This window comes from Solanum pennellii, chromosome 1 (genome assembly GCF_001406875.1).
Source record: "Solanum pennellii chromosome 1, SPENNV200".
NCBI classification, from domain to species: Eukaryota; Viridiplantae; Streptophyta; class Magnoliopsida; order Solanales; family Solanaceae; genus Solanum; species Solanum pennellii.
Window position 1 is genome coordinate 81,601,163 of NC_028637.1, and position 26,261 is coordinate 81,627,423.

Here is a 26,261-nt window from a genome sequence, read left to right on the forward strand (position 1 = left end):
TTCTCACAACATAAGCTTTCCACAAGCTTAAGTTATAAAAAAAAAGATCTAGACATCAGGTACTCATCAAGGAAGAATTAAACTTATCTAACCTCAAGAAGAAAATGATCAAGTAACCATTCATCGAGCAATATACCCAAGCATACAGAACCTCTAACAACACTATCTAAATGCAAAATTAGTGGTTATTATAGACAAACCTTAAGAATGAAAAAAAACTAGACTCAATGGTCCTCACATTCAATCACACAAAACCAAAACATGATAGCGATGATGAGATAAATCTTAAGTCTATCGAACAACAGTAAATTATTTTAGTAGCTCTCCTATAAATTCTCATAAACTAGCATACTTGAACTAACCCAAGCAACACAAAATCTTCCATAACTAGAATGAACAAGTCTAACCAAGGATGTCACCCTACTAGGAGGACAATAACATAATCCGTACACACGAGACACTACTAGTGACTCACCCATAGAATCGAAACCACAGACGGACATATAAAGTGAATCATACTCTAAACCACGCCTAGAATGAAGTAGTTGGTCACTTAAGAATGTACATAACCAAGGTCGAATAAATCTAGGTACTCCTTCCATAGTGCCCATATCGAGCATTTTCATTCATCTGAGTCTATCTCTTTGATTTTCTAGCACCCACAATCACCAGTTTATTCTCTATTATCATTTCACACATACTTGGTTTATCTCACATCCACTAAAGTCAACACTCTTAGTACTAACAAAACATCATAATCACAACGATCATCTACCTTACTCCCAAGCCATCATTAGTATCAAAGTATTCTTATCAAATACATGTTCAAACTATGACTATCTCTCTTTCTATTTAAGCATTTCATGAAAAATACGAGTACCAAACAAGGCTAATAACACTAATTTCAAATTTGATACATTTCCATCGAGATAAAACTATAAAATCACAACCAAAGTCAACTCCACACCACTTCCACATACCATTCTTTAGCGACCATTCTAAACCATCACATACCTTATGCCAACACTTAGGAAAATTCTTGATCACTCAAACTATTTTGTATACTATAAGCTCATAACCTCTATTCACCATCAAATGTCTATGTGTACATCTTAAAATTCCGTGTAGTCCCATCAATAGAATAATATTAAACCAACTCTAAATTCTTAATAAGCAGGTAGAATTATATCTCACCTTGTACATCATTCTTAAGTCATCTATCATAACTTGAGCAATCTAATCAATGTAAAACACTCAATTTTCCATGTATATTATTTATCACCTAAACAAAAACTCAATCTTTATAAAAGTCGATGATAAACTCCTAGTAAATCTCCCTTCAATATATCAGAATCTTTTTTTCTCTAGCTCGTTTACCGATCTCATCCTTTTACCAACAACCCATGACATTTTACTTTTCACTCTAAACCAAAACTCTGAAGGAAACCCTTCCTTAGATCCATTAACAATCAAAAGTAACGTTTTTTAGGACTCAAAACATGCATGAATGTATACTTAAAATAAGGAACTTGAACTTTGATTTCAATCATATAACCAAATTCCCTTATCTATCAACAGTAGCTCATACCTCAAAGATTTTTAAGAATTAGAATATCTTAGCTTATCATTGATCGTGTTTCCATCAACCTTATCATATCCTTCCCTAAAAATCTAATTGTCGTGCCCTATTTTTTTTTTTAAATGGGTTTTATGCACGACTTAACAACTCTTTTGGGATTTTGAGGTTTGAAAAGTCGCCACCTAACTAATTAAGGCGCGTTAGGACACCTATCTAACATAATTAAGTCTAACTAATGTCAACGGTCCAAAGATTAGGGTAAGAGTTCAAATTAACTCGAGGGGAAGATGTTATGCATCCCTCAAGTTCTACAAATATGGGTCCAGGCCGTATCTCATGCAATTTATGTGGGGGTTACAAGTAGCAAATAACGTCACTTCATTATTTATTTATTTAATTAACTTGCTGGCTAGGTGATAAGAATATTGAACAATAAAGATCACATTATTATTTTAATCAATTAGTTAATCATGCGAAACTAGGTGATAACAATAAATAAAACACTAAATAAAGAATTAGAGATAAGCGAGAGGATAGAAATTGTACAGTCATATAGGCAAATAATTTTATATTTTTATTTTAAGCTACTCCAAATAAACATAATTAAAACAAACAAATAAGGGACAAAAGGAAAGGGAGACTCTAAGACAGACTTTTTGGATCAACACTTTACTTTTAATTTTTATTTCGGTCAGCTTCTTTATAGGGACAGACAAAATCAATGTTTGTCATTTAGACCGAGTCAATGTCATCATATCCATAGAGCCAACTACCCCTACCCCACAATCGCATGCATTTCGTAACTAAAAGGTGTCTAATCGTCCCAACTTAATGTCCAAGAGAAATTAGACTCTTAGGATGCTTTAGACAAAATAAAATATATGACTCTCCTAGACACCAAGTAAAAATAGATTGGACAACATTTGAAGTGTAAGTTCTCATGCTTAAGTGTGTGAACAAGCTTAACAACATTTTTGGCATGCAGATGGTTATTTGAATAGTTAGTTGTTATTTAATTATTTTATAAGTGGCAGAAAGTTACGACAGGTTGCAGAATTTATTTGATTAAACTAATCTCAGTAGCCAAACATTTGTTAATGCAACAAATTATTTTAAGATGACACGCATAAAAACAGTTGTTATTAATTTTAAATGACAAGAAAAGTGATCTCATGCAGTAACTGACTATTAAGTTTTATTTATATATTTTAGGTGGAGGCAGGGAATAATAATGTAATAGCATTTGTTAACAATGGCGGTAAATATGCATAACATTTTATTATTTAAACTATTCAACATGTTGGCTTATTGTTTATATGATTTCTACGTGATAAGACATGCTGAAATATTATTAACATACAAATGATTATAAAAATCTAATCGATTAATCTACTAAGATTATTAGAATTTGAATTTAACATGCAAAAGTTATTAGAATCTAATTATTTCAAAACACATTAACAAACTTAAAGTTACTATACAAAGCATTAAGCATGTTGAAAATTGGTTAACTATAATACTTATAAACATGAATTCTAGGTGATTGAAAAATTTAAAATCGCATAATATCTATAGGCATGATTTCTAACTTTGAAAATTACGATAAAACAAATAAACAAGTAGCATTAATCCCCCTCCCTTTAGACGGTTCCCAAATATATTTCATATATATAGAGTTAGCGTTAGGAGTTTATACAAATTATTGCAACTGGCATAATTTGTGAATTTATTTCAAGAAAAACGTGCAACCAATATAGCAAGACAGGAAGCAATAGATACTCGCTTAGATGCACTCACAAAGGATCTAGAGGATTCAAAGATTGATTCTGAATCAACTGATCATACCCGTCAAAATTGGGGCTGGAAGGGTAAAAGTAGAGTGACATAAGGGTCAAAATCAGATGCAGGAGGAAGTTCCTTCATTCCTAGGTATACAAAGTTGGATTTTCCATGGTTTACTGGTCAAGGGGACCCTTTGGGATGGCTGAACAAATGTGATCACTTTTTTCGACACCAACAAACTCCAAATGAAGAAAAAGTTAGTCTTGCTTCTTTTCATTTCAGGGGAATGCATAACTTTGGTTTCTTCAACTAGAGACAGATCTGCCTGAACCGTCTTAGGCTAAATTCAAACGTTATTGTAACCTTCATTTTGGGCCACCAATCAGAAGTCAGAAGTTAGGAGAATTGGCTAAGTTGCGCCAGATTGGATCTGTGGCAGATTACGAAGAGAAATTGAGCAATTAATTTCGCGGGCTAGCACGCTCACACAGTCACAAAAAATTAAACTTTATATCAGTGGTTTTGCTGATTATATCATAATTGAGGTTGAGTTGCATAATCCTCCAGATTTGGCTACACCGATGAGTTTATCCCGACTTTATGAACGCAAGGAACAATCTGTTTGTTCGCAATAGTTAGATGCTTGCAAATCCAAGACAACAGATTTCTCACCTCAACAACATGCCAGATTTGTGAAGGAACTAACCAGACCTGAATGCTGAAAATGCGACTAAAGGGAGTTTGTTTCAATTGATATGAACCAATCACCCGAGGTCATCAATGCAAGAAATTGTTCTAGATTGACTTTTTGACGACGAGGAAGAATTTGCTGGAAAGGATGGAAATACTAATTTTCGTACTTAGCGCTTGAGGAAAAGCGCGATTTGAAGGAGGAGAGTAATGTTATCACTCCTTAGTTATATCACTCCTTAGTTATCCAATAGTTACTGCAGTAGTTTCATTTAAGTAGCAGTATTTTCCTGTAATAATGTAGTTATTTCTATAATAGTGCAGTCTTTAATCTAGTCAAGTTAGGAGGTCATGTCCTAGTTTCTAGGGGTAGTTATTTTACAAGTGTTGTATTTAAACTATCTGGCGATGGAAAAAATATAAGCAAAAAATTATTCAAGTTTTTGAGTACTTCAAACTCAAAGATCGCAGGTTCTCTCTTAACGAACCAACACCATAGGTCGTAGGAAGAAAACATCAGATTTAATATAACAGCGCCCCATAACCAGAGATCATAACATATTGTATGTTTATACGTCATTAAAATTATGATATGTTTATTGTGAACTACCGAAAGGGCAAAAGAAAGAAATAATTCTTGCCTATAAAGGTTGTGACCATGACTAAATAATATTATTGTGTGGCAATACAAATTTGTCATTGATTGTGTACCTATGGTACAACAAAGTAAAGCAAAAAATATGTCTTGCATGTAACCATTTTGACCATGACAATTACAATATAATTTCCTCCTTAAAGGAGATACTCACCATACAGATGGTGTCATGGAATATGTGATGGTACACAAAATAACTGGAAGATCTAACGAGTTGTGTTATTATCAGAGAAATAATATTGGGGTTGTAATAATTCTCAAAATAAACTTTTAAGTTTTGGATTTTCTGATGAATTGAAAAGAAATATTGAGACTATAAATTATGAAAAGATTTTACATCTTCAGATTACTACAACCGAAGTGGGTTAGAAATATTATGTAAAAGATTACCCATTTGGTATCAGAGCCCTAGGTTCATCGGTCTTATGAGTACAAGAACAATGTCAAGTAGAGTCTTGCGGATCGGTATGAAGACATCCATACCTATCTTCGAGAGGCTATAGAACATTTAGGAAATATTCTGTTCTTTCGTTCACTATCGTGCACTCTTGACCTTGTTGAAATTCTAATCTTGATATCTCATTCTCTCAGATGACGAGGACTCGTACACCGGCAAGTGGTGGTAAGAATCATATTCCTGCGCCTGCTTCTGGGAAGGCAAGTGACGAGCTCGAGGTCGGGGTAGGGGTCGTATTGCAGCACTTGTGAAAGGTCAAGTACCAATAGCTACCCAGGGTCGTAATAGGACCGTACCTCCTAATGCAGATGTTATTCATAGGGATGTGCAAGATCCTGTTGAGCGGGATGGGCCAGCTCAGGCTCCATTCAGTACTATTGCTACCCTAGTGCTTCAAGATACCTTGGCTTGTATGTTAGGAATTCTAGAGGGAATGGCTCAGGCAGGAGCTTTGCTTGTCACTTCTGATGGCTACAGACCCGTGTTGGAGGTCAGACTCCATATCCAATAATTTTTCCAGATTCTCAGACTCCCAGGACTCAGCCAGCTGCTGTTGTAGCTCCTCGTTTGGATAGTATGGAGTTTCCAGATATTGCATCACATCTGGCGAACAGACCTTCAATGAGCATTGATGAGCAAAAGATGTTTGGGAGGTTCATACTAATGAACCCTCCTACTTATACTGGTGATTTAACTGAGAATGCATATGAATTAATAGTTAGTTGTCATGAGAGGTTGCATAATCTTGGATTAGTGGATTCTCATGGAGTTGACTACACAGCGTTTCAGATGACTGGCTCTGCCAAGCAGTGGTAGAGGGATTATATTAGTAGTAGGCCATCTGGATCCCCTCCACTATCCTAGACTCAGTTTACTTAGGTATTTCTATCCAAATTTGTTCCACGCAGTGAAAGGGAGTGCAAGAGGGCCGAGTTTGAGGGTTTGCAGCAAGGTGGTATGTCCGTTACATAGTATGAGGGTAAATTTCATGCCTTGACTAGGAATGCTTCGATGATACTTCCCACAGAGGCTGAGAGAGTGAGAAGGTTTGTTAAGGGTCTGATTATTTCGATTCGTCTAGGAGTTTCTCAGGTTGCTGTTTCTGGTGTTCCATTCCAGAAAGTGGTAGATGTTGCTAAGGAGTTGGAGATGATTCGGCGTGAGGGATTTGAGCAGCTTGAGGGCAAGAGGACTCATTATCCAGGTGATTATGGTGGTGCTCCGCCTAGGAGTCAAGTTTACTTGGGCAGAGGTTATCACCATCAGTCCAGCAGACCCTTCATGCTGCTATACCAGCGTCTGAGGTTGGTTACGCTGGGCATAGCTCTTCGAGCTCGGTGCATACTTCACAGGGTTCATCTTCTAGACCTGTAGTTCGTGGAGGGCATTCTGGTCATTCAGGTTCCTCTCATCAGCCTGCATCTCATATGGGTTGTTTAGAGTGTGGTGATATGGGACACTATGTGAGAGACTATCCTTGGACCAGGCGTGGTGGCTTACATCAGGGTTCTCAGTCTTCGACTTTCATAGCTGCACAACCTCCAGCTAGGGGTGGTGCACAGAGTGGTATATGTGGTTCTTACTCAGGTAGAGGTGGTTCTTCTTCTGGTCGAGGTGGTGGTTGTGGAGATTCACAATCTGAGGGAGGTCGTTCTCACTGTTATGATTTTCTAGGTAGGCCAGAGACTGAGGCTTCAGATGCTGTTATCACAGGTATTATTCCAATTTGTCATCGACCAGCTACTATATTATTTGATCCAGGCTCTACTTATTCTTATGTGTCCACATATTTTGCTCCTAGTCTGAATATATTATGTGAGTCTCTTGATTTGTCGATACATGTTTCTACTCATGTCGGGGATTCTGTAGTTGTAGATCGGGTGTATCGATTATGTATTGTTACCTTGATGGGGTATGCCACTCATGCAGATTTAAAGGTCTTAGATATGATAGATTTCGATGTGATTCTTGGTATGAATTGGTTATCTTCTTACCACGTAATTTTAAATTGCCATACCAAGACAATCACTTTAGCTATGCCTGGAATTCCTATAGTAGAATGGAGAGGTTCTCTTAGTCACCCTACTAAGGGTGTGATATCATTTCTTAAGGTTCGTCAGTTGGTACAGAGAGGATGTTTGGATTACTTGGCTCACATTCAAGATACTAGTTTTGACACTCCTATGCTTAAGTCTATTCCAGTGGTGAGTGAATTTTCAAAGGTATTCCCGACCGATTTGCCAAGTCTTCCACAAAATTGTGATATTGATTTTTGTATTGATGTAGAGTCAGGCACTCAACGTATTTCCATTCCTCCTTATCGTATGGCACCGACTGAATTGAAAGAGTTGAAAGAGCAGTTGCAAGATTTGTTGAGTAAATGTTTTATTAGACCGAGTGTATCTCCTTGGGGTGTTTCAGTGTTATTTGTGAAGAAGAAAGATGGATCTATGCGTGTGTGTATTGACTATCGACAGTTTAATAAGGTAACCATTAGAAATAAGTACCCAATACCTCGTATCGATGACTTATTTGATCAGTTGCAGGGTGGTTCAGTTTTCTCCAAGATTGATTTGAGATCTGGCTATCATCAGCTGAAGGTTAGGGCAGAGGATATCCCTAAGACAGCTTTTTGAACACATTATGGCCATTACGAGTTTTTGGTGATGTCATTTGGATTGACTAATGCCCTGCAGCTTTTATGGACTTGATGAATGGAGTTTTTAGACCGTATTTGGATTCCTTTGTTATTTGTCTTCATAGATGATATCTTGATATACTCACGCACTAAGGAGGAACATGATCATCATTTGAGAATTAGAACGATTTTGACTCTTTCGTAAAATTTTAAATGAAATTTTAAAATATTTATTTAATTATTATTGTCTGATTTGGGGGTAAATGGGTCAACTATTTTATACCCTTAAGTCACATAGAGGATAATAGGTTAGTGGGGTTGTCACGTTTAGAAAAAAAACTCTGATTTAGAAAAGAAAAGAGGTAGAGGCAGAAAATTTATCGTAGATGACGAATGAGAGGAATAATCATAACTACCGCTCGTAAAAGCAAAAAAATTCTCATCCTTTTCTATTCTACATAAGGTATGCTGTCAGAGTAGTTGGAATTGTTGTTATTATTATATTATTATGTGAATAGTTAGTATCAAAGTGGGAACAACAATTAGTGTTTGTTCAAATTGTTTTTAAGAAACGAAAGTTTTTATATTATTGTTATTAATTGCATCAACCTAAGGTGNCAAACCGACATATATATATATATATATATATATATATATATATTATTTATAAAAAAAGTTAATTATGGTTGCATAGAAAAATTTGGTTATGTAAATTTGTGGGTTAGGTAGAAAAATTTAAAGGGGCAATGTAAACATGATAATTTGTCATTAGAAAAAGAGTTAATCTTCGGCAGACAAAGGTAACTGCAAAAAAAATTAATAAACAAATAAATTGAATTCCGGATACTTCCAGTTGTTAAGGTTGGGTGTGAATGATTTGCTTAATTTTTGAAAATTTCTAACAATTATTACTTTATAGTTGGAGTTTAATATATGGACATAGAATTTTAAGTTTGGTGAGTTTTGAGTTAGGATAGACATATAGCATATGGGTGTCTAAGGATTGATTTGCTTATAAATATTGCATAATTGTTAGATTGGAAACGTTCCGAAACTTTGCGGAAAAGAAAAGAAAAATCTTGAAGATTTTTGGCAAGAGGTTCAACATTTAAGGTATGTTAAGACTTTTAGATATGTTGAATGATATTTTTCCTAATTAAATATTTAAAAAAATGGAATAGACAAGGGGTAAGGGCGAAAGATGGGAGTCTCGTATCAATGGTTTGACGGGCATTGGTACGAGTACCAGTGTTATAAAAGGGAAAGTTACTACAATAGAATGTGGATAGTAATGTGAGTATGCCATAGAATATGGGCATTAGCTGATATATTATTAAGTTGAATCGTTGTGTGATGGTGTTTTCTTTTTTCACCCGTTTAGTTGTGATAATTGAGGTGGTTATGTATTATGTTGATATTGATTGATTGAGATGCATCATCATCCCCTTATATTGAAATAATATTGTGTGCATGCATTGACATGAGATTGAGTATAAGTTGGGCACGTGGAGATCGTCCGTGCTGGGGATGGTGAGATGTTAACATTATAATTTGGGCACGGTGGAGACCGTCCGTGCGGAAATTGTTTGATATTATGATATTGCATTGAGATCGTCCGCACATACACGTGGAGATCGTCCGTGTCGGTATATGGACCTCGCGAGTCCCCCATGGTTCATGAGCTCTCTATGTATTTCCGAGGAGTATCATGTATATATGGTTGAGAGAGTACTGGGTATTCTGAGTCATATCATTTCACGACATTATATTGCATTGCATTTCATCACATCTTTATTCTTGATGATTATGTGTTTTATTTGGTGGTTGAAAAGTACTTGATGTTTGATTACCTTTATTGATGAAACTTGAATAGTAAGTGTAATATATATACTTGTATAATTTAAGAATTTATTTTCTTATATAAATTTCCGTCACTACTTCTTTGTTTTTGGTCAATGAGACATACTGGGTACACGTGGTTTCGTACTCATACTACATTTGTTGCACTCTTTGTGGTGCAGGTTCGATTCCGAGTAGGAGCATATCTCGAGGAGCAATTTGAGTCCGAGTTTGGAGTGTCTTGAAATTGTGGTGAGCTGATTGGCTATTCCATGGCCCACACCTCCCTCTATCTTTTGCTTGTTCTGTTATTCAGTATTCAGACAGGATATTTCTTACGTTAGAATTGTCATTTTAGTTTCAGACTTGCATCGTATTTTAGAAGCTCTTGTACTTATGACACCAATTCTTGGGTAGCATATTTTTTTCAGTTTTTCGCATTCGTAATTATAAAGAACTCAGTGTTGAAGATTTGCTAATTGTTTGTCTTTTTACTCATTAGTTAGTTAAGTTTGTTAAGATATGTTGGTTGACTTACCTATTGGTTGGAAATATAGGTGTCATCACGACTTGTGAATTTGGGTCGTGAATAATTACCTATTTTTCCTCTTGTTTGTTGTACACAAACATAGACATCCTGATGAAATCATATGTAAAAGTTAATTGTAAGTGTACTGAAATAAAGACCAGTTGGCATGATTGGTTGGCCATTCTGATCAAAATATGATGCAAAAATAATTGAGAATTCACATAGTTATATACTGAAGATATCAAATATTCCTCAAGAATTCTTTTGTGTTGCTTATTCTTTGATAATTTGATCATTGTATCATTGTACCAGCTAAGGTTGAGATTGTACTCCCTGAATTTTTAAAACATATAAAAAGGTGAATATGAGTCCATTCACCTGTCATGTGTATCATTTGCAACTACATAATATATCCATCTATGAGATGATCACATGTTTTATTTGTTGTCAACTTATAAATTGGTGTTTGTAAGGTTGTTTGCTCGAATTGTTAAATTGAGAGCACAACTTCAAACTATGAAATTATACTGATAATGCTGGTTAGTTTAGTAGAAATTGAATGCCTCCAATTATAGCAAAATCATTAATTATGAGAACTCCCAAAAAGAAATTTGGTATGAGATGAATTTATTTAACATGTAGTAACGCTTGTATGCATCAAGCCAACAAAGGTTCCCCATCAAAACTAGTTCAGGATCAGGAATCAAATTATTTTCATCTAAAATGTTGAAAGTACGGTTATGATTTTAATTGTTCCATCATGCATAAAGATGAATTCCCAAATAAGATTGGGATAAATGTTAGATTTTCTAATATTAGGGGGAGAGATGATTAACAACTGAAATTATGTGTGAAGTTATGTGTAAGGTTAATTATGAATTATATATATCCTCTTTAAAAGAATATGAATCTGAAGTTCAAGGGGTAATTCATATGCATAATATTGCAAATCTAATGACAGATGAATTTAGTGACCCTATTATAATTCAGGTGTAAATGCTCTAATGAGAAGTCCTTGAAGGACAGAGTCTATGCTATGCCTGAAACGTAATAGACTAATTGATTTTGAATGTAAAATTTCTTAAAAAAGGAGAAGAGCAAGTGATGTTTTCGTTTGATAGTCCATAAATTAAGGTATAATGTCAGCGGGGTACAAATTAATTATTATGCAATGGTATAACCGTAAGATATCAAGTACGGCTTGTGCCTTAAGGCATAAAGGTTTGTCGCAAAAATTCTGATATTATCGGAGATGTTTTCTCCTATGGTGGATGCAATGAGATTTGTTTTGATCTGGAAATATTGAATAATTATCATGTCTAGAGCTAAACAATAGTGAAGGTTATATGAAAAATACTTGAAGCAATCATGGTGTCTGAAGCATAAAAAAGGTTTGAAGGAAACTTTTGCAGTAAAGCTTCAAGAATCCTTATATTGATTGAAATAATCAAGGAAGAAACGGGTAAAAAAGAATGACCCTAATATCCTTACATTTTATGAAAAAGTCAGGATCTGTATTTGTTATTATAGTTATGAATGTTGATGACTTGAACAATATTAACACTCTTAAAGAACTTTCAAAAGCTATTGGGAGTTTGCGAAGAGGATCTAAAATGAAAAGATCCCAGAAAGATAAAATTTAGTCTTGAACTATAAATAGAGAATTTGACGAATGAAATATTTGTCCATCAATCAACATACACATAAAATTTTTTATGCAATTTTTATATGGATAAATCACATTCATTGAGTACCCCAATGACTATGAATGACATAAATGATGATCCAGTTTGATCTCAAAAGAAGGATGAAGAGCTTCTTGATGATTAAACTTCATATCTTAGTGTAATCACGACATTAGGCATCTCGCTAACAATACTCTACCAGATATTTGTTTTGCAGTAAATTTACTGGAAAAATTCAGTTCCTTGCCAATAAAAGGACATTGAAATGGTGTTGAACACATAATTGACTATCCTCGAAGGACCATAGTAATGGATTTATTCTATTTCGAGGAATCCCAAGACAAAATTGATTAATTACGCTGATGCAGAATATTTATCTTACCCGCATAAAGCTCGATCCTAAGAAAATTATTTGTTTGCATGTGGAGGCACAATAATATCTTGGCTATCAATGAGGCAAATGTTGGCGATCACTTCTTCGAACCATGCAAAAATAAAAGCCCTCCATGAAGCAAGTTGAAAGTGTGTCTGGTTGAAATCAATGACACACCATATTTAGAAAATATGTGTTTTTTCTTTGAAAAAGAATTCATCAACCACAATATACGAAGATAATCAACTGCAAATGAAAGTGTCCACAAGATGGTTGTTGCTATGAACAAGTCGAATGAGCAATTTACTTGCATTAATGAGGTCACAAATAAAGTGATTGTCAAGAATATATTCGGCTAAGCTCAGAGCAATTTACTTGCATTAATGAGGTCACAAATAAAGTGATTGTCAAGAATATATTCTTCTATCTACTTCTCTTTATGATTACACTAGTAAAATTACCCGCGCCTCGCACGGGAACTTAATATCAGAGAATTTATAAAATAATATTTTAAATCTATCAGTTATTAAAACTAAAACACTATATTATCTCACATACAAGATTATTACGTGGTAACAAACATTAATAATGTAAAGAAAATGAAATTTATTACATCCTATCATTTATCCTTACTAACATAAACATAAGTTAATGACTAAATAAATCATACCAAGATCTGTAACATAAGCAATCATCAGTGAGCCACTCAACAGGAACAAAGTACATAAATATTTAATTGTGAAGAAGAAGAAGAAGAAGAAGAAGAAGAAGAAGAAGAAGAAGAGGAGGAGGAGGAGGAGGAGGAGGTTTAGAATTTTCGTTGTTTTAAAGTGAGAAAATTCTTTTATTTATAAACAACAAAGGGTACCGCGCCCAAATGTTTATTATGTCTTATCCGAAAGGTTACAACTATTTGAAAAAGTTGCAACCTTTCGAAAGGTCACAACCTTTCATAAAAATCACATTTTTTCATAAAAGTCGCAATTTTTAATGAAAGTCGCAACTCTTCATAAAAGTCGTAATTCTTCGTTAAAGTCACAACTCTTCATTAAAGTCACAGCTGTTCATAAAAGTCGCAATTTTTCATGAAATGAAAAGGCTACTTTTGGAAAAAATAAATTTAAAAGAAAATTCTGATTTGTGTTTGTGCTACATAGGTGGGTCGAAGGTTTTCTTTTATATATATATATATATATATATATGATTTTTATAAGCTTGATTCTATAACAATTTAATCTTTTTATCTATTTTTAAAAAGAAATTTTTTTTTTTTCAATGAAATATACTATAACTCCGTCCATGCTCATACCAAACACCCCCATCCATAATATTTATGTTGATTATTTATAAATACTTTATTTACATACTTAAACTAGCTTAGAAAATATTTTCTCGTAAAAAATTTTTTTTTTGGACCACAATACATAAGTCGGTCCAGGTATGATCAATCGTGCAATAAAGTTGAAGTTTTAAGGCTTGTTGTTGTTCATGTATAAACTCCAATCCAAAGTAGCGTGAAATTTGGTGGAGGCTTGCTATTGCCTAATGTTCTTTCTCCTCCCTATTTCCAGGAAACTTCACAACCCCTTTTTTGGCCTCATCTTTTTGGGTCCTAATTCTTGATTTTATTATCTGAATCTGGCTGTTTCATACAAACAAAAACGAAAAAAGGTTTCATCTTTGAGCTAGCTAAAGGGGTACAAAGATTATTATTTTTTTAAAAAAATTTCTAAAGATTTTGAGTCTGAAATATTTATAATGGATTCAGATTCTTGGAATCGTATATTTACTTCTTCTTCAAGGCGTTACCAACCTCGATCAGGTACTATTATTATCTTCTTTATGGCTTTGTTTCTTGAGGTAAAATTAAGGAATTTGCATTTTCCATTTGTTTTTCTCATAGCTTGTAGTTTTATTTAGAATGTAGTTTGATTTGTTGTTTATTAGCGAAGAAATGAAGATAAGATAATCCTGAGGTGGGGTTTTGTGGAGTAGGTTTCCTTACCTGAAAATTGATATGAACAAGTTATACATTTGCTTTTGTGGGTTTGGGTTATTCTCAGTAGTGGAAATGAGAAGGTATTTTATATTTGCATATATTGGGTTTTGGTTATATCTTACTCAGAAATGTGAAGGTTATATTTTTGTTTTATCAACTCTTATCCCTTTAGACTCTGAATTGTCTTTTTGGGGATGTGTGTCTTTTCCACGGGAAGATTAGTTTGGGGAGAAGTTTTGGGTAAAATATGGTTGGTAATGGTAATTCATTGCTTTTCCTGTTTGGTGGAAGTGAATTTTTGGTGTGTTTTGCAGAAATCCGTAACTTAGGAGAGGAGTATGATGGTGAAGACGAGACGAGGCCGGAGTTTCTCTGTCCTTTCTGTGCGGAGGATTTTGATATTGTTGGACTATGTTGTCATATAGATGATGAACATGCTGTTGAGGCTAAGAATGGGGTACAGTATCTCTACAACTAGTACTTCTTTCCCAATTTGTTTTCATTAGTTATCAAATGTAGGTTATGCTCAAGTTTTTAAAACCAGGGGGGGCCGTCATAGAACCTTCCTTTCTTCTTACAAGGATTGTCATAAAACCTGTCTAATTAGTTGTGCCGTCTTACAGTGACCTTATTCAGGAATTGGTTTATCATTTTCCTCTCTTGCTACTCTTCCTGTGAACCCAATAAGTTTGTGAGAAGAAGCATTGACTATCAAATATGACCTTCATTTTATGATATGTTCCTTTATCTTTAATGCTTTACCTGTGTTTATGTCTATAGAGGCTGCTTCAACTTTAAAATTCGAAGCAGTGAATTGTGTGAAGCTTTGAACTTGAAATTTCACAGTAGTGAAGTGAAATAGTTTTCTGTTCCCCTTAGCTGTGTGTTAAAAAATATAGTAGTTGGTTTCTCTCCTGCAAATTATGGAGATGTATAAATTTGTAATTCATTTACCACAATATCACCAAAATATCAGAAGCATTATGTGTAAGTAGCACTGGTGCTACATTGCACAGTGTTTTGGCTGATCACCTGCTCCCCTCCCCTTGTTCAATTTTAAAGATAAATTTCTATAATATCTGGATCAACAATGAAGCTGAGTGATAAGAATCTATCTTCACAAACTTGTGGAAGTTCCACTTAAATTGATTGAGCTACTAGTCACTGGACAACACTCCCAGCAGAAGTGGAAGAAGAGAAATAAGTGAGGCGTGGCAATTTTTTTTGAAATATGAGCTGCTAATGTCTTTTCATTCTTCTAGTATTGTGATTGTTCATACAATACTAGTAGAATTAGAAAAAATATAGAAAGGTCCTCTACTTGTTTCTCCCCCAACTCCTTTTCTTTTGTTTAATTGATAGACATCATTCCCTTCTTCTCTGAAAAAAAAAGGTAAACAAATGATTTTTCTCTGACCCGTTTCTAAATTTCTGCTTTTCAACTTTTGGAGCTTCCGGTTTGTGGTAATATTGAACGAATGGAAAGTTAACCTTTAGCATTTCTGACTTCTTGCAATCATTTGAGTACTAGCAAACCTTGAAATGAATGTTTTATATCTGTTAGTTGATAGTCAACTTCACTTTCAATAAATTTAAGTGTCAGATGAATTTGGGATTTAGGGCCCAAGTTACGGGGTAGATGAAGACTCTTGGTTTACATCTAATGTTTAGTCTCAACTTAATGAATATAAAGTATTAACATGGTAACACCTTTTTTTTCCAGCTCCAGTTATTCATTATCATATATGAGTCAAGGTTCTCCATTCTATCTTGTTTTTTTCCTTGACCATTCCGAATTGCAGAACCACACCCTCATTGTTCTCTCTTGACGTAGGAGAGGTAGCAATTATGTTGATAGGAGGAATGAGGAGGCTATAGCCTACAGCGGGGAGGGGGGATTTATTCACTTTTGGGAGTTTGTGCACACCATTCACCCTCTCGTTGAGATAAAGAATAAGGGGAAATTTGAAAGAATATTCTGTTTGGATACCCCTTGTTTACTCCTTCAGTCAGTTTTATCTCTTTTTTTGATACATGGTAGTGACTCCCAGGACTTTGGTCTAGTATTGGTTAGACTTATGTCACGGCTTTAAATCTGGCTTTATACAAATGCCTCGTATTTAGGTGGAGAATGGTAGAGCAACGGACTCATACACTAGAGAGTTTCAAACTGTGCGCCAATAGCTCTCAGAGATTTCTTGATTATAAATAAAAGAATGATTTTGTAGCTTTGCTACTCTTTGTCAATTTGTAAATCTCCAGTTCCTGCTAATGGTTTTTATTGCTGTGTTAATGTTAATGGATTTTTATCTTAAAATACATGTATATTTAGTTTCCTTGTCCATGTTCATAAATTTTTCAAAACTATAAGAGTCGGCTAATGGAAAAGTGCCTTGTCTGCTGACTATATGGTTGAAAAAACTGTGTAGTTCACTAACCAGAAAATGGAAAAAATATTCAGTCACTTAAGTGAGCTGAGACCTAAGGTGTTCTCGGGCCACTCCCAGAAGAATGCAAAGTGTATTTTGTGTATCAGTGTCTAAGGTTCAAAAAGTTACTTGTTTGGATTGTGACTTATGATTTGCGGCTTTCATGAATATATGCTGAATAGCGTTTCTTGTAGAATCAGATAGCGATTTTGATGTACTGCCAAATCTATAACCAATTCTTCACCATTACTTGCTAAGTAGCAAATTAATTATTTCTTTTTTCCAATTCTCTTTTTTGAGGAAAAAAATGTCACTCAACTCAAACAGTAGTTCTTGTATTTTAGGGATTGTATCTGAAAATGTTACGCAGATTAGTTTCAGAACGATATTTTTTCAACGAACAAAATCTATTTCATGTGTTGTCTAAATTATGTTTAGTTTCTTTCTTGTTACTTTCTGTATTGACAAAGATACTGTGCTTTTTGCATGTGACCTTTTTTTTAGTCGAAAACTCAGCATCATTAACATGAGTATTATATTAAGCTTAGAACTAGAAATTTAGATTTTGATTATACGGGCTAGAATCAGATAGAGAGTTTCTACTATTGCTGATAAAATCTGGATATCTGAATACTTAATGCTACTAGCTTGTCAGTTGCATCTCTGGCAAGTGATCAGAGTGTTGAGTGTTGACTGTTGAAGAGCACCAACCATTTTATCAAGATTTTTGTGATGTTAGATAACATGTCACTATATGCAGATATGCCCGGTTTGTGCAAAAAGGGTTGGAACGGATTTGGTTGGTCATATTACTCAGCAACATGGAAACATTTTAAAGGTATCCTTTTTTATTATGTTTCATCAGTTATTTTCATGAGCTTTGATCTTGGGAACTCTTTTTGGGTTTGCTTCAGTACCAAAATGTGCATCATATCAGAATTCTTTTAAAGCTTTAGTGTCAGTTTTCTCTTAGTTTTACTATTGGCCTACGGATTCATGGTATTTATCATTGACTGCATTACAGGTGCAGCGCAGGAGAAGATTTCGAAGAGGTGGTACTTCAGCTCTCTCTATTTTAAGAAGAGAGCTAAGGGAAGGGAGTTTGCAGTCCATCCTCGGGGGATCCTCTCGTTTGGTTTCTTCCTCCACTACAGATCCAGATCCATTGTTATCTTCATTTATTCACAATACAACTTTGGCTGATGAAATTCCTGATGTTCAACCTTTATCTTCTATTAAGCAAAGCTCAAAAAAAGAAAGCACTCTTGAGAACTCATCTGAAAGGTAAGGGACACCCTCACTACTTTTGTTTCTATATTTCTTTTTAATTTTCTTCCTCTCAAATGCCTTTTCCTATGTGTATTACCCTATAGTTCCTTAGAGTTTCTTGGTTCGTGTCTCTTTGATTTTATGTTTGAGTGGCAAACCTGATTAGACCTTATCTCGCTGATTGCATAGATATGCAAATTTAATGAGCTATTACAAAATACAGACATCATCTACATGCTGTATGCTAGTTTTTCTCTTTTGTTTGTGCGTGTCTCTTCTGTACATACAAGTCGGTTGTTTTCCTGGGGGGGAGGTTGTCAGCTGTAGAAGTTGCTCATCATTGTGTGTATATATATATATACACACACACATATATATGGCAGTAGGCTTTTGTTTACTAGGATTTTGTTTTTGGACTCCTGTTTGTATTCAGCTGTGTCTTGAGTTGTTGATTTTGTTGTTGTTTTGAACAGAAATGTTGAGCAATCTCCGCTATCTGACAAAGACCAAGAGGAGAAGGCCAGGAAGAGTAAGTTTGTGCAAGGGCTACTGCTATCTACCTTTCTTGAAGATGACATCTAAATGCGAAGAGGATAATGTTAGAGAAAAGAAGAGGATGCTGCCATTTTGTGTAGTAGTTAGGGGGGAAGAGGAAACTCGTAAAAGTCCTACTTATGTGTATAATATTAAAGACTACACTAGTTTTCCATCTTCAATGTAGCAACATGCTAAAATATACATTCCAATTTCAATTGTGGGAAGCAACACGAAACATATGAAAAATTATGAGGCGTTGAAGCAGCCAGCGAAATTGCATTGGCATGGACTCCACTGGCTATGCCTATTAAGGGAAACAAAGTTACAGAAAAGGTTGGACATTCTCAAGTTATCGAATTTTCTGATGTAACCAAACATTTGTTGGCCACCAGTAATCTTCACGTTACAGGACTATGTGATAGGTGATATAAAAGATATGCTGGTGGCTAACCAACTCCGCTTTCTAGTGAGGTTAATCGTGGCGTTGGGAGGATTGGATAGACTTGAGGACCCATTCGGTGTACTTTGCTTCTCAGATGTATGATTCCAGAAATCTTGAATGATACAATATTTGAAGCAAACGGCCAAATATTATTTGAAAACATTTCATGACAAATAAAATTACAAACCTCTCATTTCATAAATCGTAAACTACATTCGACTCTTTATCTATATCACATAAATTAATATACCAAAGTAAGGAGGATACGTATAAGTTGATACACTGAGAAAGGTTGATCTGGCATGTCTTTTTTAATCAGAAGTCATCCTATTCAGTCGGATTGTAGTAGTAGACACAGCCCGACTCTGAAAAACATAGTTATATACAAAGTCATAAACTGTAAGGTGATATTATATTAGAGGGTATTACAGACCATTCATTTATACACAAAAATACAGAAAATCAACCTATTTTTCAATCAACATTAACTTGAGTGTAAGTCGAAATAGATCAAGCTTGACAAAGCGACTGTCATCAGAACATCATATCCAGGAACTCACTGTTCATTGAGGAAGCTCCAATGTATACAAGGTGCGCTATAGGAAACAGTGAAGATGCTAACCTTCATAGTCACTCTTGACCCTCTACCGGGTACCTTACCACTCATGCCTCTAACGGTAACTAATAAAAGTACAAAAGCTTGTATTGTGTAAACATAAGGCTACTTTCAAGTCTAGTTTTGCTATACCCAGTGACAAGCTTGTACAGCCGGACGAGCATCTCAGGATGTTATGCTTAAAAGAAAATTAAGACAAGCTTCACCTTCGATACGAATTATGCGACTCAAAAAAACTATAGTCGGGGTGATTAACTTGCAAAAGCCGGAGCCAATTGCCAGCAGCTCGTAACAGAGAGTTGGCCTTCTGACATTCATTAACTCCATCAGGGAACCAAAATGACAGTTGGAATTTGTACGAGGCCAGCCCAAAGATTGGGAGAGGTAGCTTGGCAGACATACCAGCATCAACGATGCCTTTACTAGTAGTTGTGCCATGCTGTTGAGGCCAGTCAGTCCTAGGAACTGCAAAAGTGTAAGCAAAACATAGTCAGCAATTTCAAGAACCATCAACTGGCTTGTTTTGACATTAAATTGATCAGAAATAGAGAAGAAATAGGATGTAAGACATACCACCACCAGAAGGTGTTGAGAGGGAATGGTAAGTCAAAAAGCAAGCGTCAAGATTTTGCAATGTTGGTCCCGTTGGTATCCTATAAATGGGATACCTTCATAATGGAAATTAAAAAATAATTTAGTATCATCCCGTGAGTTTACACAAGAATATTTGTTCAGTCAAGGCTGAAAGGAGAATCGTACCAAGCCACAGAAATCCAACTTGCAGCAGTCAGATCACAGCTCTTATATGTCTTCAGTTCTGGAAATTTAGATGCAAGGCCTGAAATCTGCAGTTGTAAAGGGCAAAAGAATGTAAATGCTATGCCACAGAAAAAAATGGAAGTCGGACAAACTTCTGTTTGGAGATAAAAGACTTGCCTTATCAGCTAAAGGTTCACGACCATATGGTTGATTCCGCTCAAAGTACTCAAATACAAGGAGACCAGGACTCCCCATCTCATTCTCATCTCCTGAAGATTCTAACAAAGGATCCCTTTTTAGGGAGAGATGCTTGATTCCATCAATAGTTGATGCAGCTATATTCTGCTGATTCCAACTTCCGTGAACTTTATTGGCTACCCTTGAAGCTCCAGCTCCGTATTCACTACTGTCATCACTACTTGTTGTCTCCTTGAGAGAGTCAGCATCACTTTCTTCACCAGGTCTCCTGGAAAAATTCAAGCCCAAGATTGTTATTTGAAAGAAATGCAGCTAATGCATACCAGTTATCCACAAGCAAAGGCACCAATCAATTGGACTGAACTAACTTTTAAGAGAACATATCAGTCTGTATAATTCAATTATTGAAGAAGATTGCTCTTACTTCAACCTACTCTTCACTTGGTAGGTGAGATGAGCAGCACAATTGAAACGTTAATAGCCCTGTTCTTTTTTACCTCCTTCTTCAAGCAAGAACTTCAAAGAAGTAAAGGGCCAAGCATATAATCAAAAACAGAATTCAACTTTTAAGGACAATAAATGCACATATGATGCCACACGTTGCGCCGGTGCAAGGCCATATCTATAAGAGAAGACTTCATAACCCTGTTGAATATGTTCACTCGAACATTTTTTAAGGTCACTCTCACTGCAATATATGAGCTCAGACTTCATTTATGAAAAATCTGAGGTGCTTCAATAACAAAATTTATAATTGAGAATATGGTTTCCATAACCAACCATAAAAAACATATATCCTACAATATAACACATGGAAGAAGGTGCATACTTCAACCTTGATTGAGTGGCAGGGCAGGCCCATGAGGTACATATATCTACTTCTCATTACCCTTGGGCTTTTACAGAATGAATCACATTCAAGCTTAGAAAAGAAAAGAAAATAAAAATTACACATTAACAAACCCCAAGCTAACCAGAATCTAGACTAAAATCACCATCCTTACAACTGAAGTGAAATTTAATCACCATCCTTACAACTGAAGTGAAATTTACAAGGACAATTGTGATTCAGCCAGAACTGGTAACATTTATCACATAAGTTCTGGTAAGGTGGTTTACATATATTAAATAATGAGGAATGCATCTTTACTTTAAACAGTAACAACAAATCAGACACATTATTCTGGAAATATTTTCATCAATTCTTTCAATGTCACCCAAACAGTCACACATGAATTCATTCAAAGACCGGTATGCATGAATTATAACTGGTTTTATCATCTGCAAATAGGCAGAAAGTGCACATAACAAGCTCACCTCTGCTTGATAGAGGGCCTCGAAGGGTCTGTATAAAGTTGAATCCCAGACAAATATGGTACATAATACTGGACAACACAATCACTCTGATTTAAAACCAGAGGAACTCCTGCTCCATATGCACTCCATTCCCCAAAAGACTCCCAAAGGTCACCCAAGATGAAGTATGGATGGGAATCATAGTCAAGATTCCTCATCCCTCTCATGATTGTCTGCAGATATGCAAATGCATCGGATTAACTTGAGTATCAGGAGATCAAAGCATTCAAACTTGACTTTCCACAAACTTCTGCTTTGTTGCAATATGAATAAGCCACCGAACAAATGAGGAGATCAGATCTTAATTATACGATGCGCATTCAAATAACCAAGAGAAGGAGACAATTGCTGAGCCATTATTCACTTGTATGATTAAGGAAGAAATGAGCATAAAATCAGCAGAAATCTGTCTTTTCATAAACACATTATACAACCAGGTCTTCCATGCAAATGGGAGAAGCGAGTAGCAAACCATTGCATTCCAACACCTGATCCATTCTTATAGTTTACACACACAACACGACCAAGTATCTAAAAAAAGGCATATGCACAAATCATAACCACATGAAACTAGGTGAAGTTCCTTTAGTTACCAATGGTAGGTCTAGTTTCTAAGAATATTGTCTATCCGGTAGAAGCAGGATTCACAGTTACAAAATTGCCCCAATATAGGAGAAACAGATTACACAGTTTACAGTTCTTCTCATTGACATTGTCATAATAAAAACACTGAAAACCTAAAATGCAGCAACTTTTACAACAAGACATAGTTTCCCCAACATCTATAACTCAATGCCCAATAGGATAAGATTAAATATCAATGCAGAAATAAAAGAAGTGATACCTTGGGAAAAACTTGAGCGGGAACCTTAGGAGTGGTATGTTCCAAGAAGCGATCGAAATTGGTCAAATTCTCAATTCGAATGGATGAAAACGACGCCGTTGAGGATGCTCCATCATCAGACACAGTTCGACTCTCCGCTTCAATTCTTGACTTGGCTTGCATTTTTTGCTGCTTCCTCATAGCCGGTGGGCTATAAAACCGATCATCTCCAACCTTTCTCCGATTTGCAGCCATTTTAGAGGGGGAAAGATTTTCCAAAGACCCAAAAAGGAAAATGGATCCGTAAAGATCCTAAAAGTCAAAAGAAGTTTGAGTGTTTGGTATAATGAAGTAGTGTAGAGTGTAGGTATTGGAAAAATTGGGGTAAAGTTTAGGGCTTTTTGGTCAAAGGGTTTAAGGGAGATTTAGAGTGATGAAGTTTTTTAGGGTTTTTGAAGATAAATGGGTTTGTTAATGGTGGAGGGGAGAAGAAGACGCGAAGAGTCGAGGCTGAAAAAAGGGTTGAAAATGAAGGTCTACCTTAAGTTCCATGGACCATGTTCTACACAATTCATGAATAAACAAAAATTTACATCACTACATTGCAAATGGGTGGGTTGGATCAAATTCAAAAGCGTTAGATACAAATTTGAACAGATTAAAAATAGATCAACATAAAACGGATAATAATTATGTAACTATATCAACATCATTACCATAAATACTATAATTATCTCTAATAATTCAAAAGAATTATCCTTAGTGCCACTTTTAATATTTATATCCTACATTTTAAGTGTTTTAATTAGATACACAAATATCTTAAATAAGGAATTGAATAAATATCTTAAATTTAAACTTCTTAATTAATGGTCCATTAACAAGTCAAATTCTCCTTCTTTTTTTCCCTTCTGTCGTTTCCTCCATAGTCACGTCCACTAACCATCCTTCTTCCTTAATTCATCTTCTCCTTTTTTTTCTTCCTTCATCCTCTCAATACATGTTTGTATGTTCAAATCAACATTATACATATATGTTTGTTTCTATTATTTTACTATTCACACATATTCTGATTTTGTATCTGAGTTAGAGTTTATAATGTTCTGAAGTTTAGTTTTTTAAAAATTACAAATTAGGTTTTATATTTATTGATTTTATTATTTATCAATCACTTTAATGGTTGAATATTTTCAAATGTCACGCTCCGAGCCTACACCCTGGGCGTGGCCAACACCCAAAGATCATTGCTGGCCTTGAGCGAACCATTGGCCTGACTTACTTAACTTAGCGGAAGACTTGCTCAATGATAAAGCAAGAACATTCTCATAAATAACTTAAATTAATTATTTTGAGCCAAAATGGCACTTAAGTCTCAAAATAAAATATCTGTAAATAAAAAGATTAAACTGAACTAAATGACTGACTATACGTCTATGATGTTAGGTAGTGGAGCCTAATTAATTTTAGGTTTTCCTATTTATTCTCTATTTTAGGCTTTCCTATTTATTCTCTATTTTAGGTTTTCCTATTTATTCTCTGTAACCAAAAATACTCTGATTTATTAATATAAATATACCTCACCGCCGTGGAAGTTTACTCACGGGGTTTTATCACGAAAAATTGGGTTTTCTCTCTCTCTCTCTCTCTCTCTCTCTCTCTCTCTAGATTTCTCATCTCTTTCTCTTGAAAGTTCTTGTGTTCTTCATTCATCTAGTGTGTGTGCGTGAATTCGATCCTAACAACTGGTATCAGAGCTAAGGAGATTCAACACGATCACTGAAGATGGATAGTTCAAAGCTTGGAATCGAGAAGTTTGATGGATCCGATTTCAGTTTCTGGAAGATGCAGATCGAAGATTATCTGTACCAGAAAGATCTTCACGAACCGTTGACCGGGGTGAAGCCGGAATCCATGACGGAGGAGAAGTGGAAACTCAAGGATCGCCAGGCTCTAGGGTTGATCCGGTTGACTTTGTCAAGAAACGTGGCGTTCAACATCGTGAAGGAGAAGACTACGTCCGGTCTGTTGAAGGCACTGTCAAACATGTATGAAAAACCATCGGCTATGAACAAGGTATATTTGATGCGTAGATTGTTCAATTTACAGATGTCTGAGAATGGATCCGTTTCTGATCATATAAACGAGTTCAATATGATTGTGAGTCAACTCAATTCTGTGGATATTAATTTCGAAGATGAAATTAAGGCGTTGATTTTGATGTCATCTCTGCCCGAGTCTTGGGATACTGTTGTTGCTGCGATTAGCAGTTCCCGTGGATCTGAGAAACTGAAGTTTGATGAAATCCGTGATGTTGTTCTTAGCGAAAGTATTCGCAAACGAGAAGTGGGAGATTCATCGGGCAGTGCTCTCAGCGTTGATCGAAGGGGGAGAAGTAAGACGAAAGGCCAAAATCAACATGGTCGATCAAAATCAAAGAATCGAGGAAAATCCCTGAACAGATCAAACGTGACTTGTTGGAACTGTGGAGAAAAAGGGCACTTTCGGACGAACTGTACAAAGCCAAAGAAGAAACAGAATCAGAAATTTGGAGATGATAACGATTCTGTAAATTCAGCAGAGGACATTGGGGATGCTCCAATCCTTAGTGTGAACAGCCCGGTTGAATCATGGATTTTGGATTCTGGTGCATCTTTCCATTCGTCCCCAAGCAAGGTTTTGTTCCAAAACTTCAAATCTGGAAATTTTGGAAAAGTATATCTTGCTGACAATAAAGCCTTAGAGATTGAAGGAAAGGGGGATGTTTGCATAAAGACCACCTCGGGAAACCAGTGGACATTGGAGGATGTCAGATATATTCCTGGGATCAAGAAAAATCTGATCTCTGTTGGTCAGTTGGATAGCACGGGATACGCAGCAAAGTTTGGGAAAGGTTCGTGGAAGATCGTGAAAGGTGCTATGGTAGTAGCTCGTGGCACCAAATCTGGAACCTTGTACACCACTGCAGGGTGTATAAACATGGCCGCTGTTGCTGAAGGTGCTTCCGGTTCATGTCTGTGGCACAACAGACTTGGACACATGAGTACTAAAGGAATGAAGATGCTGGTTGCAAAAGGAGCATTAGAGGGTCTGAAGTCTGTTGATATGGGTCTTTGCGAGAGCTGTGTTATGGGCAAACAGAAAAGAGTAAGCTTCACAAAGACTCCTAGAGAGCCAAAGAAAGTGCGGTTGGAAATGGTCCATACAGATGTTTGGGGACCATCTCCAGTATCATCACTTGGAGGATCCAGATTCTATGTTACCTTCATTGATGATTTCAGCAGGAAGGTATGGGTTTACTTCTTGAAGCATAAGTCAGATGTGTTTGCAACTTTCAAGAAGTGGAAAGCTGAAGTTGAGAATCAGACCGGTTTGAAAGTCAAATGCCTAAGGTCTGACAATGGAGGAGAGTATGACAAATCAGAGTTCAAGGCATTCTGTGCAGCTGAGGGAATCAGATTGATGAGAACAGTTCCTGGTAAGGCAAGGCAGAATGGAATTGCTGAGAGGATGAACAGAACATTGAATGAGCGTGCAAGGAGTATGAGGATACACTGTGGGCTGCCCAAAACACTTTGGGCGGATGCTGTGAGCACAGCAGCACACTTG

At 35.8% G+C, this 26,261-nt stretch overlaps 2 protein-coding genes across 2 annotated transcripts; one reads left to right on the forward strand and one right to left on the reverse strand.

Annotated features, from left to right (window-relative positions):
• Positions 1-13,646: 13,646 nt before the first annotated feature.
• Positions 13,647-19,042, forward strand: LOC107009134 (protein DEHYDRATION-INDUCED 19 homolog 4-like). Its single transcript, XM_015208413.2, has 5 exons — positions 13,647-14,049; positions 14,541-14,683; positions 17,416-17,493; positions 17,680-17,939; positions 18,398-19,042. The coding sequence occupies exons 1-5, from the start codon at positions 13,986-13,988 to the stop codon at positions 18,504-18,506; spliced, it is 654 nt and encodes a 217-aa protein (XP_015063899.1). The 5' UTR covers positions 13,647-13,985; the 3' UTR covers positions 18,507-19,042.
• A 239-nt stretch (positions 19,043-19,281) lies between these two features.
• LOC107011439 lies at positions 19,282-23,351 on the reverse strand. Its single transcript, XM_015210952.2, has 6 exons — positions 22,677-23,351; positions 21,794-22,005; positions 20,456-20,744; positions 20,279-20,364; positions 20,093-20,187; positions 19,282-19,984 (listed from the first exon to the last, which is right to left on the reverse strand). The coding sequence occupies exons 1-6, from the start codon at positions 22,908-22,910 to the stop codon at positions 19,722-19,724; spliced, it is 1,179 nt and encodes a 392-aa protein (XP_015066438.1). The 5' UTR covers positions 22,911-23,351; the 3' UTR covers positions 19,282-19,721.
• Between the last annotated feature and the right edge of the window lie 2,910 nt (positions 23,352-26,261).

Excerpts from the sequence above, each read along its gene's own strand:
- LOC107009134 (XM_015208413.2), top strand. The coding sequence starts at position 13,986 with ATGGATTCAGATTCTTGGAATCGTATATTTACTTCTTCTTCAAGGCGT. Across the intron at positions 14,050-14,540 it reads GCGTTACCAACCTCGATCAG|AAATCCGTAACTTAGGAGAG; the intron begins GTACTATTATTA and ends TGTGTTTTGCAG. Across the intron at positions 17,494-17,679 it reads AACATGGAAACATTTTAAAG|GTGCAGCGCAGGAGAAGATT; the intron begins GTATCCTTTTTT and ends ACTGCATTACAG.
- LOC107011439 (XM_015210952.2), bottom strand. The coding sequence starts at position 22,910 with ATGGCTGCAAATCGGAGAAAGGTTGGAGATGATCGGTTTTATAGCCCA. Across the intron at positions 20,745-21,793 it reads AGGCCCTCTATCAAGCAGAG|GAGACCTGGTGAAGAAAGTG; the intron begins GTGAGCTTGTTA and ends GAATTTTTCCAG. Across the intron at positions 20,365-20,455 it reads GTGAACCTTTAGCTGATAAG|ATTTCAGGCCTTGCATCTAA; the intron begins GCAAGTCTTTTA and ends TTACAACTGCAG.